Here is a 17732-nt window from a genome sequence, read left to right on the forward strand (position 1 = left end):
TGTTAGTTGTTTGGGTTAAAGAGCATTACATGTTTTGGAAGAAATACCTCATGAAGAGCTCATCTTCCACACAGCAATATTGAAGACGAAGATGTGGAAAGGTGCTTTATAGGAGGGAAGTAAGTTAGTAATGCATCCTCTTGGGCAGCAGTGAGTTTTGCTGAGCATTATGTAGAATTGACCAAAAAAGGGTCTCAGTCCTGTTGTTGTGAGACCAGACATATATCTTAGGCCTGGAATATTCAGCCAGCATTTGGGACTGATGACAGAAGTCAGATTTGATGGAACTGCATAGGAGACACTTCAATTTCAGTGGAAAATGCTCAAAGGAATTGGGGACATTAGCATTATTAACATGTCATGTAGCCATCATTTTGGATACCCCTTGCATTATGCACGCAGGCAGGATGGAAAGAGTGTCTCAAAACTGTTGTAACTTGTAGCTGCATTTTCTGGGTGACAGTGAATGGGTTTGGAAATGAGTGTCAGTGCTAGGAAGTAGCTTCATCACCTGTCAGCCAGACATGTTGTCCCAAGGGAATGGCATATCTCTGTGTTTTCAGGAAACCTGGGCGTGTGAAATGAGTTTGGGTAAATACTTCTATGTCCCAGGAATTCATGGATTTGAGCTTCAATGTGCCTTTTCTCAGGCATTTCTTCCATTGTTGCCTACTTTGGGGTGTTTATTTGGTCACCCTAGAATTCCTCAGATTTGCCATTTTTAGGATCAGTCCAAGGTAAAAGGAAAAGGGTTTATTAGTGACCAGCCTGGACCACTTTTGCAGGTATGTAGGAACAATGGCAGCCTGCAGTTGAATGGAACAAGACACTTATTACAGGGAAAGAAAACTCTTGGGTTTGCCTTTGTAGCAGCTGAGCAATTTGCTCCAAGTATGCCAGTTTGCATAGATGCGTGGTCCAAGAGAAAATGTATGCATCAAATAATTGCGTAGCAGGTTTTTTTCCTAATGTATCTGTGAAAAACTCTTTCATTCGTGCAGTTTTCTGCAAGGCTTACAGAAACACCATGTGTCATGATACATGCTGAACTCCAGTGATGAACTGCAGGAAAATGTTGAAATTGATTTCTTTATGTAAAGGGATTTGATGCAGTCATTCTTTAAAGTTCTGGGTGCCAACAGAAGAGGTCAAAATTTAGCCTCTATGCTGAATGCGTGGCTTTCTTCAGCTCCTTAGGAGAGCCAGCAGCTGTAAGAATAAGATCTGGTTTCTATGGCATTAGCCTTGTGTGTAACAAGGAAGAAATAATTCAATTTTTGAATATATGTTATCATTGCTGTAATGGGAAGAACAACACATTATCTCCTTTGTTTATCTTATCTATATTATCATATGTTTTAATTCTCCTAAGATGAGCATATGAACATCTTCAGTTAGATTTCATTAAATCAGATGGGCTGTTGCTGTCAAATTGATGGAAATAAGTTATTCATTTATAACTCAGCTAATTGATTTACAGAGAGGTAGAAGCTCAGCCTGCAATCTTTCCCTAGATTCTTGCTTTTATAATAAGCCCAGAAATTGAGAGAACGGAAGAAATACCTGATTTCTAACTGTTGGAAGCTAAGACAATTGGAAATTTCATATGAAGAACCCAGCAGAGTTGGTCATTGAGCCTGACAGAGAAGTAGGAGCTTCATTTAAATGTCATCCTGTGTAGTTTCTCCTTGTCCCTGGCATATTCCCCATAGATATGCATTCCAGATCACAGGGTGGTGTATAATGAAAAAAAGACCGGCAACCTGCAATAGTATTTTCATAGTGGGCTGCTCATAGAAAGGAGATAGGACCAGCTGCCCTGTCCCCAAGGCATAGAAGAGGAAAGGGGACCCAGATAGCGAGAGCAAAACAGAGCAAGAAAGGGGGAGAAGCCACAGGGGCAAAAAGAGAGTTTCCCAAATAATTACACAGTGAATTTCGCTGCAGGTGATTAGTGAGTTTTATGACTCAACTAGACAATAAAAGTCTTTTAATAGAAGATTCAGCCAGACAACCTGAATGGTTTTCCCTTCCAGTGGGCCTCTGCTTGAAGCCTTAAGCCTTAAGCCTTTTGCTCCTGAGTTAGTGTGCTTTTATGTGCTGAGAATCACTAGTCTCATTACAGATGTAGTGGCTAGTGTGTTAAGGAGCACGTCTCCTGTGTGCAAATGCTAAGTGGTAAATTAGCACCTGACTATTAAATCCACATGATGGGAATTGTGAACTTTTTTCTCTTGTTTTTCTGGGTTATGTCATCTATTTTTGTTCCTTTTACAGAGAACTTACATTTAAACCATACTCAAACGCTGTACATGATCAAGCCATAAAGATCCTTGCCATAGTTTTCCTTCTTGGGAACTTCTCTTCCTCTCTTCTTCTTTTCTTCTTTTCTCCTCTTCTTCTTCTCTCCTCTTCATCTTCTTGCAGGGAGCTGACTCGCTTAACACTGTCAGGCTGGAAGGGACTGGAGTAATATAGTAACAGCCAGAGACAACCTTTTCCTCTGCTTTCTCAATTGCAGATGAAGTCGGGGGAGATGGCTGCCAACATTGCCCGGGAGCTTGCGGAGCACACAAAAAATCACTTGTACGCTGGTGACATCACATACTCTGTGTCCGCCATGGTCCAGCTGGTGAACTTGCTTGACGTGCAGCTCCGAAACCTGACTCCAGGCGGGAAGGACAGTGCTGCACGCAGCTTAAATAAGGTAAAAACAAAGGGGCTCTGGAAGGGACAGGAGGCTGAAGAAGGGCTTGGTTCTCCCTGGAAAGCCATTATAAATGTCTTTCTGAATGACTGCCATTTTAGGGCAGTGATTCTTTCATAGTAGACAAGAGTACCTGGCAGGTTTTCGTTTACAGCGTACTTTATTCTGCTGAGAAATGAAACAGTTGTAAATGCCAAGTGTACTATTGGTGCTGGGAAATGTATATCCTTAGATGTGTAGATATATGAACTCCAGGTGCTGCATTGTGGTCTCAGCTCTCATAGCTTAGTATGAGAATAACTCAAGTGATGCCACGGCAATTATTTTGGACTTGTGCCAGTGTGAATGAGACCAGAATTTTATCCAGCATTTCCAGTGCTGAATCTGTCTGTGAAATGCTATATAATATGATCCAGAAAATCTGAATATTTAAAGCCCCAAAAGACAGAGACAGTCTGGATTTTGATTTTTTTCATCTTGTAACATTACAAGATGCTGATATGAAGGTCAAATGAACACTTTTATGCATGAATATAAACAAATAAAAGCAGACAGAAATGTGTATTTACACTGGAGATACATTTACCAAAGGCACATAAGATACCATCATATTTACACTTAAGGTCTTCAGGATGGTTTAGTATTAGAGGGCCTTTTTAGTGATGACCTGTGACTTAGCCCAGAAGCACCTTACTGCATGATGACGGTGTGGTTTCTGTGCCCCCTGTTTGAGAAGAATTATTAATCCTTTTGTCATTTCCAGAATTAAGTGGAATTGCTACATACTAAAGGTGCTCGAAGTTGCTAGTTTTGGGAGGAAATACAGGCTGTCGAGTCCTTAAGAATACATTTAAAGTTGAGGGTTTCCTTGGTCCAAGGCCCTCTTCATTACTGAATCTCGTGTAAACACATGGGATAGGACTTATGTAGGATTCAGATGGTGAATTGTGTGGGCCTGGTCATCAGAACAAAGAGCAGCTGAACCATGTGGCTCTGAGCACATGGTTATATTGGTCACCCAGTTAAAATAAGGCACAGAATTTTGTTCTCAGCTGTGTAGCTGGCTCGGACAGTCCTGGCATCCATGTAAGTGAGAACAGAATTTGGTCCCAAGGTTATATGGGGAATAAATGATCCCAGCTAAACCTCAAATTTCTTGTGTGTCTTCTGAAGAGAAATACTTCTCAGAGAAGTAATGTCTTTTTTCTTGTAAGTTATTATTGTAGACTTACACTGTTTTAAATGCAAAGGGCTTCTGGATTGTTTAAGATTACAGCCGCACAAGAATTGAAGTCCTGCATCTCATGTGCTTTGCATGTGCTGTGAACTGGGTTATCCTGATGCTTTTAATTAGTGCTTCCAGCTATTTTATAACAATGTAGGTAATAATTGTATTAACTGTTACATCAGCATAACATTATTTGTTATAATCATACCCATGGTCCTTTGTTTGAAATGATGGTGATGTCTGACAATATCAGGTAAAACCAGCAATTAATGTCACCTACTAACGGGTTTCATGGTTGTAGTCTGCTTGCTCTTCTGAATATGCTCTAGCCACACCCAACATTTTGTCACTTCAGCTTTGCAAGCACATATTTTTCATCTTCTTATATCCCACCTTCTGGTATTTGTTTCGATTCCATGAAATGGGGTTGTATTACGGGGGCAGGTATGAATTACGGAGTGGAGGGGAAGACTGGGCAAGGCAGAGCTCCTTAGCTCCACTGTCACTCCTGAGGTCCCCCTTGCAGGTTTTCCCCCCCTGCTATCAGCTTTGCACAAGCAGCTCATACAAATCAATTGCACTGACATTAAAATTCTGGACCGCATGGAGTCCTGCAAAACAGCAATGCAAGTCAGTGATCCAAATGACAGGCTCGGTAATTTACTTGCTCTCATTCCCCACTTAATTCTTTAGAAGAGCAACTGCTCTGTGTTCGTTTAAGAATGCATGAATTCAACTTGGAAGTAGTATTGGGCAAACAAAAGGCAGCAGAGTTACTGCTCCATTTTCCCCTTCGCTGATCAAGAGTATTTCCAAAAAAAAGGAAAAAAGTAATTTGCAAAGAGTTTTGTTTAGTGCTGTTCAGTCAGGAAGAAGAAATAAAGTAAGCACTAGCCATTAAATATTCTTTTATTCATTTAAGGAAATGTGCTGGGGATCTGAAAGTAATCACCTGTGCTGGTTTGTACTTTTTATTTTTTTTTACAAGCTGATGTACAATAAATTGAAATAAACTGGCATAATCAGAATTCTTAAAAGCCATCATCTTTCAGGAGCCACTTTCCTGTCACTAAAAGCTTTATGCTTTCCACTGGATCAGGCTTAATTAAGGTGATAATTGTTCTATTGCAGGCTGGCAAGACCCCCGAGTGGATAGCTCTGTAATTTTCAGCAAGGCTTTCTTTGATCTCCATTTGTTTCTGTAAAGTCTTCATACTGGCCAAGTTTACCCAGAGGAAGATTTCTACTGTTACAAATTGATGAATTAGAAATTGAAATTAAGCATTACATGATACTGGGTGTATTTTGTTTATTTTAGAGCCTCAAAACTCTCGGGGACAAATTGGGCTCTCAGCTGTACTAATGGGATTGCACTGCTGTGAGTTGAGAGCACGAGTTGCCCTGAATCTCTACTGATGTGCAATTTCCAACCCAGGCACATCAGCAAAAACAAGCCCAGCCAAGCTGGTGGCTCTGAGCAACCTGATTTTGCGAGGTTTAGTTGCACCAATGCAGAGCTCACCAATTCTAGCTCACTGCTGCAGACTGCCTGCAAAGTTCTGGGGAGGTAAATAAGTGCCTGTTTGAATTTTGTGACACACTAAAGTGCAGTTATCAGGCAGGAGGCTTGCAAGTGCATATCAAAGTGCAGTCCTAAACATGGCTCCTATGGAAAAGGTGGGATTCTTTGTGGAAAAGCTATTTAGCATATGAAGCATTTAGGCCCAGGAATTACAAAGGAAAGCATAACTAGGTATGAGAGGACTGGAAAATGCATTCCTGAAGAAGTTTAATCCAAAAAGGAGAGAATGGCCTCAGCTGGAAATATTACATCTGATTCCCATTTCATTGTTAGGTCCTCTTCAGTGGCCCTTTATGCTATCAGGAGCCCTGGGCAATACTCTCTCCTTCAGTGCAATGTGTTACCACACTCGATATGTGCCTGAGCTGGCTTTAAGCAAGCTGACAGCAGTGAAGCTAGAGCGCTATACGTTTTGCCTTGAGCCAGAGACCTGAGCAGATGTATCAGGATGGATCCGTACAGGTCCATCCTGTATCAGGATGCAGTCCTGCATATATCTTGCTCCCTGGAATTGGTCCTGCTCATCCAAAGCTTGGTTATACCTCACTGTGACATCAGTGCTGTCTGACTGCAGAGCCCACGCTTTTCTTACGTAAATAACCATCAGCCCTATCCTTTCCAGCCTTGTTTGATGTGGAAATATCATGTGTGATCTCCAAGCTGTAAGGAAAACATCATCTCTTGAGCATCTCTACTTGACTTCAGTGTCTCCTACCATCTAACAGCTGCTCTTGCAAAGTTGCCAACCTGTGCTTTACTTCACTGAAAAAGGACTAACCCGTATTTCTGGAGCCAGTCCTTCCAGCCTTCCACTGCTGCCTAACTTGCATGGTTCCTTTGGTTTGGTTGGTTTTCAGGAACTGTTTAATAGAGAAATGAGGTTTTTTTCATAGGCGTTTTCTTCAATTTTTTTTCCCTTGTTCTGTCACTAACTTTTTTTTTCTATTCCGTCTTTAATCTGCTGTCTTTATGGACTCAGCTTCAGAAAAGGGAGCGCTCTTGCAGGGCCTATGTCCAGGTATTTCTTGTGTTTTTAATACACGTGTCCAGTTGTTTGACTGAATGACTGTGAAGTGGGTCTTGTCTCTGTGAATAATCTTATCATCTTTGTGGCAGCAAGGTCTAAGGTTAAGGTTACAGGATAATAATTTCATTCTTCATCTGCCCCCACGTACCCAGTTGCTCTCAGACTTGACAAAAATTTGGGGCAAAATCTCTGAACCAGAAAGTGGGAAAAAAACCACAGGAGAGATCTGACAAGACTCATCCAGCCATCAGAATCAGCAGGACAGTATGGATGTGTGCCAGTAAAGAATGCAAAACTCCTGCTCATGGAGGTGTCTCCAGACCAGCTGGGTTTCGCTTGCGACATGTCACTCATATAATTGCTGCCTGTATTTCCTTAGTTTTCTTTCTTCCCCTCTTACACTTGCAAATTTAGAAACAATTTGAAATGGCAACAACTGGCATGAGGGAGGAGGTAGGATCATAATGAAATGCAGAGTGTCCTCGCAGAGGGATATACGAAGGAGGAGAGTGCTGCAAACTAAATATAGGATTAGGAACATAACGTCCCATAAAGTTCACCCAGCTGTGGCCCAAATTTTGTAGGCTTACATTGTGTTTTATGTGAACAAAGTCAAGCCCCAGCGTTTTGGGAAGACCTGCTTGTAGGCTTTTCAAGAGTGGGGCCTCAGGTTATGTTACTTATCCTGTCACCTTACCTTATAGCATTTGCTCTAGTGACTATATAAACCTGTTTGTGTACTATGGGTGAGGTAATGCTGCTTTAAGAAATGTGAACGTTTTACCTTCTAATTTCTGTCTTGTGCTTATGAACATTGATGTTGTACTTCTGGGTGGTTGATCATTATTTTTATGTATAACATGCAGAGGTGTAAAAATGAACACCATGTTTCTGGAGGGAGCTGTCTATACCTCAATTTTCCTGCAAAATTCAACTTCCTACAGTCGGTATTGACTTTATTTTGTGAGTGCATATTTCATTTAGCATGTGCAATTAGATGTTTTAGATTTCTAGGACATTAAAAATAAAACAGTACCCCTCTGTGCTGGTAGGCTGTCTTCTGTTTGGATATGGTCATGAGAGAAAGTCACCTTTTCCCTTCCATATACATTAACAGATAAAGGTGAGTTATGGAGTTACACATCCCTTGTCTGGAGTGACTTCTCTTAAGATCCCAGAGAAAGTAACTAGCATTTGAAGGAATTTAGGAAAGTTTACAGTGCAACACTCACTCCCAAGCTAGCTATTTTGTCTACTGGTACCACTGGAAACGTGGTGAGGCTGGTTTGACCATAGACCACACAGTTCTGTTAGGGACCTTGGGTGCTACCTGACCCATAGTTGTCCTTTCCACTAGCTGCATGGGCGTACTGTACAAGAGTCAATGCATGCTCCTGGTCTTTTTGTCTTCTTTCAAACAGTAGTGAATAGTGAGTTTAACATACTCTACAGAAAGCTTGGCAGTGATAGAATAAAGTGTGAATATTCTGCACAAGCTTCATCTTACCCTTAATTTCAAGGACTTCTTCCCTTTCACTTGGAAGGGCTACTTGTGTGTTTAAACATTAATCATGCGCCTACCTCTTTAGTAGACGAAAACTGATGAAAGCTCATTGCCTGAGCTGTTAGGTATAAATATGGACAAAGCTGGTAAATATATTGAAGAGGACAGTCCTATAATGGAGGGCTTGAAGAATGAATTAGATGACCTGACTGAACCTTTCCAGCTCTGCTTTGTATTATATGGAGGTAAAATAATGTATATGGACGTATTTTCATGCAGTATGTTTCCATTTGGAAAACCATGTAGCTGAAGTCATCAAAAAATCTTGCGAGGGAGAGTTCTTCTGTAATACCAATTAAATGTGACTGCAGATGTTCCTGTTACAGGCCACTTATCCTTTACCAGGCAGTAAAATATCTGTGCCGGCTAAGGCAATTTAGCAGAGATTTTTCAACAAATCTTAAATGGTGAAATCGTGGACTTCATGAAGTCAATGGGAGGTGGGAAGTCACTGGGAAATATGCCACTGATGGCAGAGAAACAGAGCTTTCAGCCTTGCTGACATGATCTCCTTGTGCTGATCCCATTATTGTGAAGAGCATCCATGGCCAAATTTGGCTCACAGGGCTGGAAGTGTACCTTCAGTCCTGTGCTTCCTAGACAAAGGAAAGTGCGGTACAAAGTTTTTGTGAGAGATGTCCAGCAATTATAAATATCAAAAGTGCAATTGAGAAAAGGTGGATTTAGGGGAGGAGGCGGGTGACTTGAGAAGATAATAATTGCTAAAATCAGTCTTATTGTTTTATTTGTCCTAACAAATTTAAGTAGTCATGGCAGAGCCCCTGTAGTGATTGGGATCTAAAGTCCTCTTGAGCCCAAAAGAAATGAATATAAATAAATATGTAAAATGAATCTGGAAATTTTGTGAGTTATTCAAATATGAGACTGGGATTGCCAAATCTGATTATCATCTCATCTCTCTGGGTAACTTTATAATTAAAACAAATATTGATTTAATTTGTGCAGTGTCACAATATTTGTTGAGTTAAAAGCTCAGGGATTTTATTTACTGGAGACAGAGGTTACAAATGCTGCTCCTTTAGTTGTGAGTGTGGTAAATGATCTTTTTTGTCTCAAAAATCCAACAAGAACCAACCCAACAGGTGACGTGATAAATACATATTAATATAATGACTGGACAACTGGTGGGAGATTTTTCAGTCACGGTGATATTTAAGGAACTGCCACATGGGCTTTAATTTGTGATGCTAAGAGTCAGCTTAGGCTGAGCTGACCAAGGTCGACATCTAAGACAGGCGAAGTGCGTGGCCTCGGAAAGGTGCTCTGTTAGTTAAGGAGAGCTTGAACCCGATGCGTGGCTTTTTGGAGAGCAGAGATCTACGTCTCTCATACCCAACTTTCTGCAGTGCACTGTTCTTGCACTCTATTTTGGGAAGGGGATGGAAAAGTCATCATGTGGGAGAATGAGTCACAATGGGTGACGCATTTGATTAGCATAGCTTCATTTGGTGACTGGTGTGTGATGTAAGCCAGTATGAACTCTCTGTAATTTTTTCAGAATTGATACTTGTTCATTTTCCAAAGGCATTTCTCCTTAAACTGAAGCACTGGAGTTGTAGAAAACATCAAACGTTTGTCTTTTGGGGGCTGTGAAACTGAGTTTGGTGTCACAGATTTCTTCCATGCTCTTCAGCAAATGGTGTGTGCTCACTATTTCTCAGCTCCCCAACTTAAAATACCATGGGTACAATTCCCCTGGCCTCTGGGAATGGAGGTGGGGTAGTAAAGAAAAAAAGACTGAATACTCAGATATTGCAATAAGTGAGGCCATATTAACACGGAAAACTTAAATATGGGGAAAAATTAGAGAATTTTGCTGTACAGTTTAGTAGCTGGAAACACAAGCTTTAATAAAGGCTCATACCACATCCAGTCATGCAGAGTCTTTTTATCACATAGGTGCACCTGATTGCAAAATCTGAGCTCACCTCCTTGCTTCACCTGGATTTGTGGGCTGGAGCTCTGGGGCATCACGAGGCCAATGTCTTTCCCTGTGGTGCCAGCCAGCACCCTCTTCCCATGTGAAATCACGTGCTGCATTTGGGATGCAGATCTTGGAAGACAAAAACTTCACAGGGTTCCCATTCTTTTTGTTTTTTTTTATTTTTTAAAGGCATTCTGGTGGCTTCAAAGCTTGAGGCTGGTGAATGCAGTAAATAGCCTCAGTGGCAGCTTTGTGGGAAGGGTGGAAGAAGGCAGCAGGGCATTACTTCTGCAGCTTTTTCCTGGTCTAATGGTGTTTGCTGCTCTGGGCCCTGCCATCCTCCAGGCTGTCCTGTAAATCAGCTTGCCCCGTTTTGTAATTCTGAGCTTGTCTGTTCAGCAAATGGTGAAGATTATGGAGGTGCCACCCGCTCCATAAAGATCACAAGAGCTTCTGGGTGCTGGTGTCATCAGAACCACCTATGAAGATGTTGCTGAGCTGCTGGCAGGTTCCAGGTAGCAGACAGTGGCGGGTGGTTGCAGTCAGAGTTGTCCTTCTGGTTCTCCGGGAAGTTTTCTGAATGCTTCACACTTGTAATGTGGGCTGTTTGAATTGCTGTACTAAGCAAAAAATGAAAGGCTTTCCTCAGAGGATTCAAGGCATTAAGTTTAGAGCTGAGTAGAAGAGACTTTTTTTTTTTTTGCTAACCTAGTAGCTCTCAGCAGATAAAAGGTGCATCTGGGACTTAGCCAGTACTATTTAAAGTGGATTAATTCTGTTTGTCCCACTTCTCTCTTGCTTGCATGGCTGGTCCCAACTTCTGTGGACTAAACGAAAGAAACTTGTAGTTCTGAGAGGGGGCGTAAATTGAATTATGCTGCGTTTACTTGTGTTCTTGTTGTGCCTGTGACAAGAAAGACTCTAACCTCCATTTCTATAGAAAGGGGCAAATTAATGAGGATTTTCGAGTTCCTTGTTTGGTCACTTAATTGGCTGTATGACAAAGAGCTCTGCAGTGCGTGTCAAACAACTTTCAGAGTCCTCTAATGATTTGTGCATTGCTCGACTCCTGATGCTATTCTGCACAGTGTCAGGCAAGGTATCGTTGTTAAAGTGGCTGTAATAAATTGGCTAGCCGTGTGCATACAATGTCATATATTAACTATAGCTACAGGGAGTACTTTTAGCAGCTTTTTCAAGAGATCAAGATGTTTGCCTGTCAGCATCAAAGTGCCCCAAACTTTCATTTAATATAATTAAAAGGACATCTGAAAGAAGTGTGACTCGCAGCAGGGTTCTGCGGTTTGGTAGCCCTTTGTTAAAACTCTGTGAACTTAATATACTTCACAGCTTGAGAAACCTGCACTTGATTTGTGTCAGCAAGAGCGAAACTAGAAATCCCCACCCTGCGTGTTTCTGCTGTGGTGAGCCCGTTGTTAGGGGAGAGGAGGATCAAAGCAGCAGCCTTGGGTTTGTCACCAGACTCCAAAATTCTTTGCATAAATATTAGAAAGGAAAGTGACCGCATATTCCTTTATCTACAACTGAGCTACACCTATGGTTTTGTGCTCACATGTAACATAGCAAAACTGAGAAAAAAATCTAGTATTTTCTGCACTGCTATGTGCTTACTTTCTGCTTTAGGCTGAGTCAGTCCTGGAATCTGGTGGCACTGGTAAAAAGTCTCAGTATAAATTGCTGTAGAGGTAGGTCAGCGGAAGATGTCCCTTTGAGTTGGACCGTTGGAGGAAAGGATGAGTCTCATGGACTCCCTACGAGTTCCCTTGAAGGCTATGGATATTCTGTCAAAGAGGCATTTCTTGTTTGCAACCCATTTTCCTTTCTTGCTACAGCTTTGCTCACTTCCCCAGTGTAATTATTCTAGCGGTTGCTTGTATAGTCTCAAATCCCGAACAGTAGGGCAGCAAATACAGATGATTCATAAATGCAGTTCTCAGCTTATTCTGCAGAGAAGATCTCATTAGATGAAACAGATCTTATGTTATTTCCTTCTTCCCAATCAATTCCTTTTATTTCAATCCTGCAGATGCCTTCTGACCTTAAAATAGTCTTCCTCATATACTAAGCAAAGCAAAACTATAACCTGTAATTTGTAACCTTCTTCTGTTTCTCAGATCTCCTGGTTTTTGTGTGCTCCCATTAGGAGATTATTGGTAGTTCGAGGCCAAGATTGCAGACCTAGTGCAAGACCATTAATTCCATAGTTAAGCATTTTGTAGATGGCCTAATTTTAATAAAGGTCAGTGCCTTTCTTCTCACTGCAGTGAGTTCTCAGCACTGCTGAAATTCAGGCCATTTCTGAGTCAGTACAGTTCCTGTAGCCACAGCATAAACCTTCGCTGTAGAGTTGAAAAGAGAAGGTTGCATGCTCTTTTTTGAGAACCTTTGCTCTCAATCTGTGGAGCAATTTTAGAAATTCCTCTTGCCTTTGCCGTGAGTAGTAGGTTTTGTCTCAGTTCACCAAAACTGATACCATCAGTTGCCAGTCACCAGTCTGGTACTAAATGTAGACTAGTGTTTCTGGCTTAGTTTTGAAGGCAGAAGTGGAGATTAGTAGTAGATATTCTAATGATTTCTTTATTTTTAAGCACTCATTGCCGTTTAACTAGTTTCAATCTAAATATGTGTTTGTACATTTTGTTGAATGTTATAATTGTTTTGTGATGACCTTATTGCTTTGTAAAAAGCCTTAGACAGTGGCTGGGCTTCCCTGTAAGAAATTCTCTCCAGTGTGCTTACTTATGCTTTGACCAGAGACAAATTTTAGTTTGGAATTAAAAGAATAAATGACAAGGCAAAAAGCCATCTGAGGGTGAAGAGCTTTGTCAGACAGATTTGAAGGCACTTCTCAGCTAAGAAGTAGGATTTAATGCCATCATTTAGCCAAAATTACATTTTCCTTGTTTAGGAAGCTGAAGAAATGACATGTGCATCTATTTTTGACCTGAAGTCCCACAGAGTGGATGACTATTCCAGTTTGATTGGTGACCCCTGTGTAGTGGGATCAAGGTGCTGTTCATTTGCCACTCTAAAAAGACACGTCATTTCCTGAGCTGGTCACTTTCAATGCAATAACCTTGCCAGAAGCAGTTCCTTGCTGCCCAGATGCATGCTTTCATGCTGTTCCTCTTCTCCAAAGGGCCCATTCTGGCTGCACCAGGTAACACTCCAGTGAATGGGAGTTTCTCTTGTACTGGTACTTTTTCTGGCCAGAGGGAAGAATCACACAACGTCCAGCAGAACTTGCCATCAATGGCACTTATTGTGCCTTTAACTCAATTAGTTTGGAGGCTTGCAAATATTGATAGCTTAAGAAAAGGTTTTGTTTTAGCACTGGGTGTTTCATTATGAATACAGAGCAAAACCAGCTGTTCTTGAGCAAGGAAGCAGGTAAGCTTTTTTAAAGTGCCACCACTTACCAGTACAAAAAAGGAAAAAAGAGCATAATGTTGTGATCATTGAACCATATCCACATTTCAGTGGTGCATCTGGTCTCTTGACGGGTTTTTCATTCTCACTGTGCAATGTGGATTTTGTGCTTTTTTTCTCTGCTGATTTGCATAAAACCTCAAGCTCCTATTAAAAAGTGGGCTAGTAGTGTTTTTGCATGCTTTGAATAAAGATGATGCACTTGTTTTGGAGCAGTACCTGGAGACCTCAGGTGCAGTACCTGGAGACCTCAGGCAGGACCAGAAACTCAGACCAAAGCACAGTCTGAGGTTGTGTCTCTGTGACTCCACTCTACAGTCTTAGCGCTGCCATTCTCAGAACGGGTGAGCAAACCTTTCTTGATGAGGCTGTGCCAGCAAACACCTTTGGTACAGGGGTAGCTGTACAAGCACTGCTTGTTTCATGCACCAGCCATGATTTGAGTCTACTGATGTAAAGCACAACCTTGTTGCTGCAGCTTCTTCTATCCTATTTTTTGAAACTGCCTTGCATGAAATATTCCTGTGAGATCAAGGAAGACAAGTGTTAGCAGTATGAGAAAGGGCTTTAAAAGTTACAACATGCAGATATTTTAATTAGTCATATCATTGCAAAAGTGGTGCTTTAATGCCCTGTGCCACTGTCCTCATTCTCCCAAAGCTGCTATAGGAGGTAAGACTTTGATGTATGTTCCATGCAAAATAATATATACAGTGCATTCAGTCTCCCCTTAAGTAGGTGCTCCTTTGTAAGGAAGGACAAACTGCATATTTGAAAATTACTCAGCAGAAGGATTCAACCAATATTCCCTGTATGGCCTACTGGTATTCACTTGCCAGGAAGCAGTATTTTCTCCAGTCTTAATTTTGTTGGGGTTTTTGTTCTTCCATCAGCTGCTCAGCGAGAGGCCAAAATGAACAATAAAGGTTTAGAGAGGTCCTTACTCTAGGAGAGCTGGTGGTTTTCTAAGGTTAGGGTTGCTGTGCTTAAGCACCATAGCACAATGCAGTCTGGTCCCAAATTTGGTAATGAGATGAGTACGTCTGACGTCTCTTAGTGATTTCCAGTGTTGACTCCCAGTTAAAGACAGATTTTATATGACAGAATCTGCTTTTGTCAGAAAGCGGTACCTTGGACATTAGTACGATGAGATATAAATAAATGGATGTGGTATCACTGGATATATACTCCCCTCCTAGGTTTAAACTGTGTGTCACATAGCCAGATATTCTCACCAGACATTTCTAGAGGGGGAGAAGATAAAAATAAATGAACAAGCAAAATTCAGTTTTACAGAATGAAGCAGCTATCACAAAGGAAATCAATGGGATATGTACAATTGGCCTTTTAGTAATGTATAATTACTGTAAGATTCCTAATTAGTTGCCTTTTGACAATACATTTTTTAACATCAATTTGTAAGTGTCTGGGAAGGTTTACATTTTGTTTCTGTTTTGTAACCTCAGGACAAAATCAAGGAACCATGAGCATATGCCCTTATTTGGGGAAAAAATCTCCCTCTGCGATTTATTAACATTTATTTACATTGAATGTACACTCTGTGGTGCTATATAACCGCATAATGAAAGGGATCACCATCATAGGATTTGTCTTCTATGCTTGGTATGTTCCTGCCCTTCTCTTGATGTCCAGTTGTAGCTACTGCTGGAGACATGAAAGGTCCACTGAGTCTAATATTCTCTCACCCAGGACGGTTGCTCTTTATGGGCTTGTATTTAGGGGGTTTGACTTTGCTTGTATAGGTACCCTGACATCACAGGCAGCATACAGCTGCATCTACGTATGTCAGGATAGGAAGGCAGATGAAAAGTCTTCCTTCTTGGCTCCCTTCTGCCATGCCCTTCTTCCCACACTTGATCTTAGACTACAAACAAGGCTACCATCAAGCAAGCTATGCCTTGTGAAAGCTTTTCCTTGATGTCATTTGAGTTACTTTTGTCCTTCTCCCTGGGCATATGTCTGCTTGTGCTGTCTATTCACTAAGCCCCAGCAACCGTGGCACCGGTTTGGTGCCATGCTGTGGGTGATATTGTGGTATGTTTGGGCTCCAAGCCCCACATTTTTACTTTGCATGAGGCTCACAAGGTGCTTTGGAAATTGTTCACCCTGTTGCATTTGGAAGAGGGATCAGGCAAGGGAATAGAAGAAAACCACAGCAGTCCTTTAGCTTGGGAAGCAACGACAGGATCTTCAGTGAGGTAGACATGCAGCATCCTTTGATAGGTGTTGGATTCTTCAGGGATAGATTAATCTCATGTGACTCTGGGCACCTAAATAGGGATAATACTTGCTGTAGTTCCTTCTACTTTCAGTGGGGAGAGAAACTAGAGAGTGTCTGGGCTCCTGACTTGGCTGCATGTTAAATTCTTGAAGTGAGGTGGGACGAGACTAGGTCAGAACTTTCCCAGCTCCCTCTGAAAGTTCCCACCTTTATCAGGATCACCAAGGATCTCAGGTAAAACCTATCACACGATCAGCTCCCAAGCACGCCTATCTCATGCCTTCTTCATTTTCAAGGTCTTCTGTCAGGGCTAACCCTCCTTCCGCTGGTCACTGAGAGGCTTTCCTGGGAGCTTGGCACTGCTGCTGCTTCTATACTGGAGCTTCATCAGACCACAAAGCCGCTGGAGCAGGTGCCAAAACCACCTAAACCATGACGGCTCAGCTTAAATGCAAAGACACAGGCCAATCCTTTTCCCATGTGCCTGCCTTCCCACAGTTCTCACTCCCCTGCCCAATTTTTCCCAGTTGGCATCTCTGTCTCAAGAAACACTGTTGCTTTAACAGCTGTTTTGTTTCATTTAAACACCTACCTCAGCTCCTGTCCAAAATGCAAACATTTCATTAGCACCTCATCTCCTTAGCTTCAGCCTGCAGCACTCAGCCATAATTAAGTGCTGCACTCAGAAATATAATGCAGGGACCACTTGATTAATGCACTGAGGCAGGTGAGAGGAGTGACCCTCTGGGAAAAGCTATGGTCTAAATTCATCTTGGATGTAATGCCAATGAAGACAGTCTACTGGCTTTGTTCAGATACATGCTGAGGACCTGACCCAAAGTCCTTGGAAATCTTTCTGGAGCTTTTGCGTCAAATCCCAGATCCAAAGGTTAGTCACTTCAAGAGGATGGATACTTATCAGCACCATGTCTATTGGGTGAGGAGTACACATTGTGCGGGAAGCAGCACATTAGGCCTAATTGGTGTTCTCTCTCAAACTTTGCATGTACATGTGCACACACATTTAAAAAAAATAAAAAATGCATTAGATAAAATAATTTTTCTGGGAAAAATCTTTGCAGCAGATACTTCACTGTAACACAGATATTTCAGTATCTGTTTCGTGTTTTGGCAAATAGGCGCTACCTTTCCGTCTAGAGCCAGGAGCTGGATCTGCTGCAAAGACTCTTTCCACTGTTCAGCTATTGATAAAAGTATCCAGGATGTTGTTTTAGCAGAGATTTAAAGGCATCATTAGTAGCTAAGCTAAATGGAAGGTAAGACAAATTGTAGTCTGTGTGATAACATTGGAAGAGGAGAAAAATCCTCATATTCTGCTTTCTGTGCATAAAAGATCTTTGCAAGAAAACAGCATGTTGTATAGAACCTGCACAGCAAAATAGTCAAGCTTTTTGGTCACTGGAAAAGCATACTGCCTCCTTTTCACCTATAAAGAGATAAGCTACCAAAGTAAACTACAGAATTTTATTAAGAGCTACAGAGATTAGTCTTCCAGATTTTAAAACACCAAAAAAACACCACTTAAATGTTATGGTTTTTTAGTATTTCTTCTTGGCTATTAAAGTCAACCATCTTTTTGTGTGCATATATTAAATGTGTTAAGGTGATTTTTAGACTATTTAGGAAAATCAGTTTAAGAAATTGATTTATGGTTAATAAGTTCCACTTAACAGCAAACGAGAAAGGGATTCCAGTTCTGGATTGTAAGGGCTTGACAGCAAAAAGGTTTTCGCAGTAGCACTAGAGGACAAGATTTTCAGCCATTTCAGTTTGCTTCAGTGGTTGAAGCATGGGTTACTCCATACTTGGGGAAACTAAGCTGTGAGGCTCAGGAGAAATGTTGTCTTTTAATCAAGGGACCAGGGCAGTAGCTGCCAGGGAGGGGAAGATCTGTTTAAGGTACAGGAGAGGTTTGGCACAAGAGCAGATGAGTTAATTGATCATGAATAAATGTAGGTTGGAGAGT

At 41.4% G+C, this 17732-nt stretch overlaps 1 protein-coding gene across 17 annotated transcripts in view; it reads left to right on the top strand.

Annotated features, from left to right (window-relative positions):
- ADGRL3 (adhesion G protein-coupled receptor L3) overlaps positions 1–17732 on the top strand; it is a 286653-nt gene that overhangs the window by 191746 nt on the left and 77175 nt on the right. For 13 of the 17 annotated variants that reach the window (XM_075709711.1, XM_075709712.1, XM_075709714.1 and 10 more), the window contains 2 exons: positions 2522–2707; positions 6497–6535. In XM_075709711.1, the coding sequence (XP_075565826.1) occupies positions 2522–2707; positions 6497–6535 (225 nt within the window). The remainder of the gene's footprint in view (positions 1–2521; positions 2708–6496; positions 6536–17732) is intronic. The other 4 variants (XM_075709718.1, XM_075709717.1, XM_075709719.1 and 1 more) reach the window with 1 other exon arrangement.

Source organism: Pelecanus crispus, chromosome 4, assembly GCF_030463565.1.
Source record: "Pelecanus crispus isolate bPelCri1 chromosome 4, bPelCri1.pri, whole genome shotgun sequence".
In the NCBI taxonomy this organism is placed as follows: domain Eukaryota; kingdom Metazoa; phylum Chordata; class Aves; order Pelecaniformes; family Pelecanidae; genus Pelecanus; species Pelecanus crispus.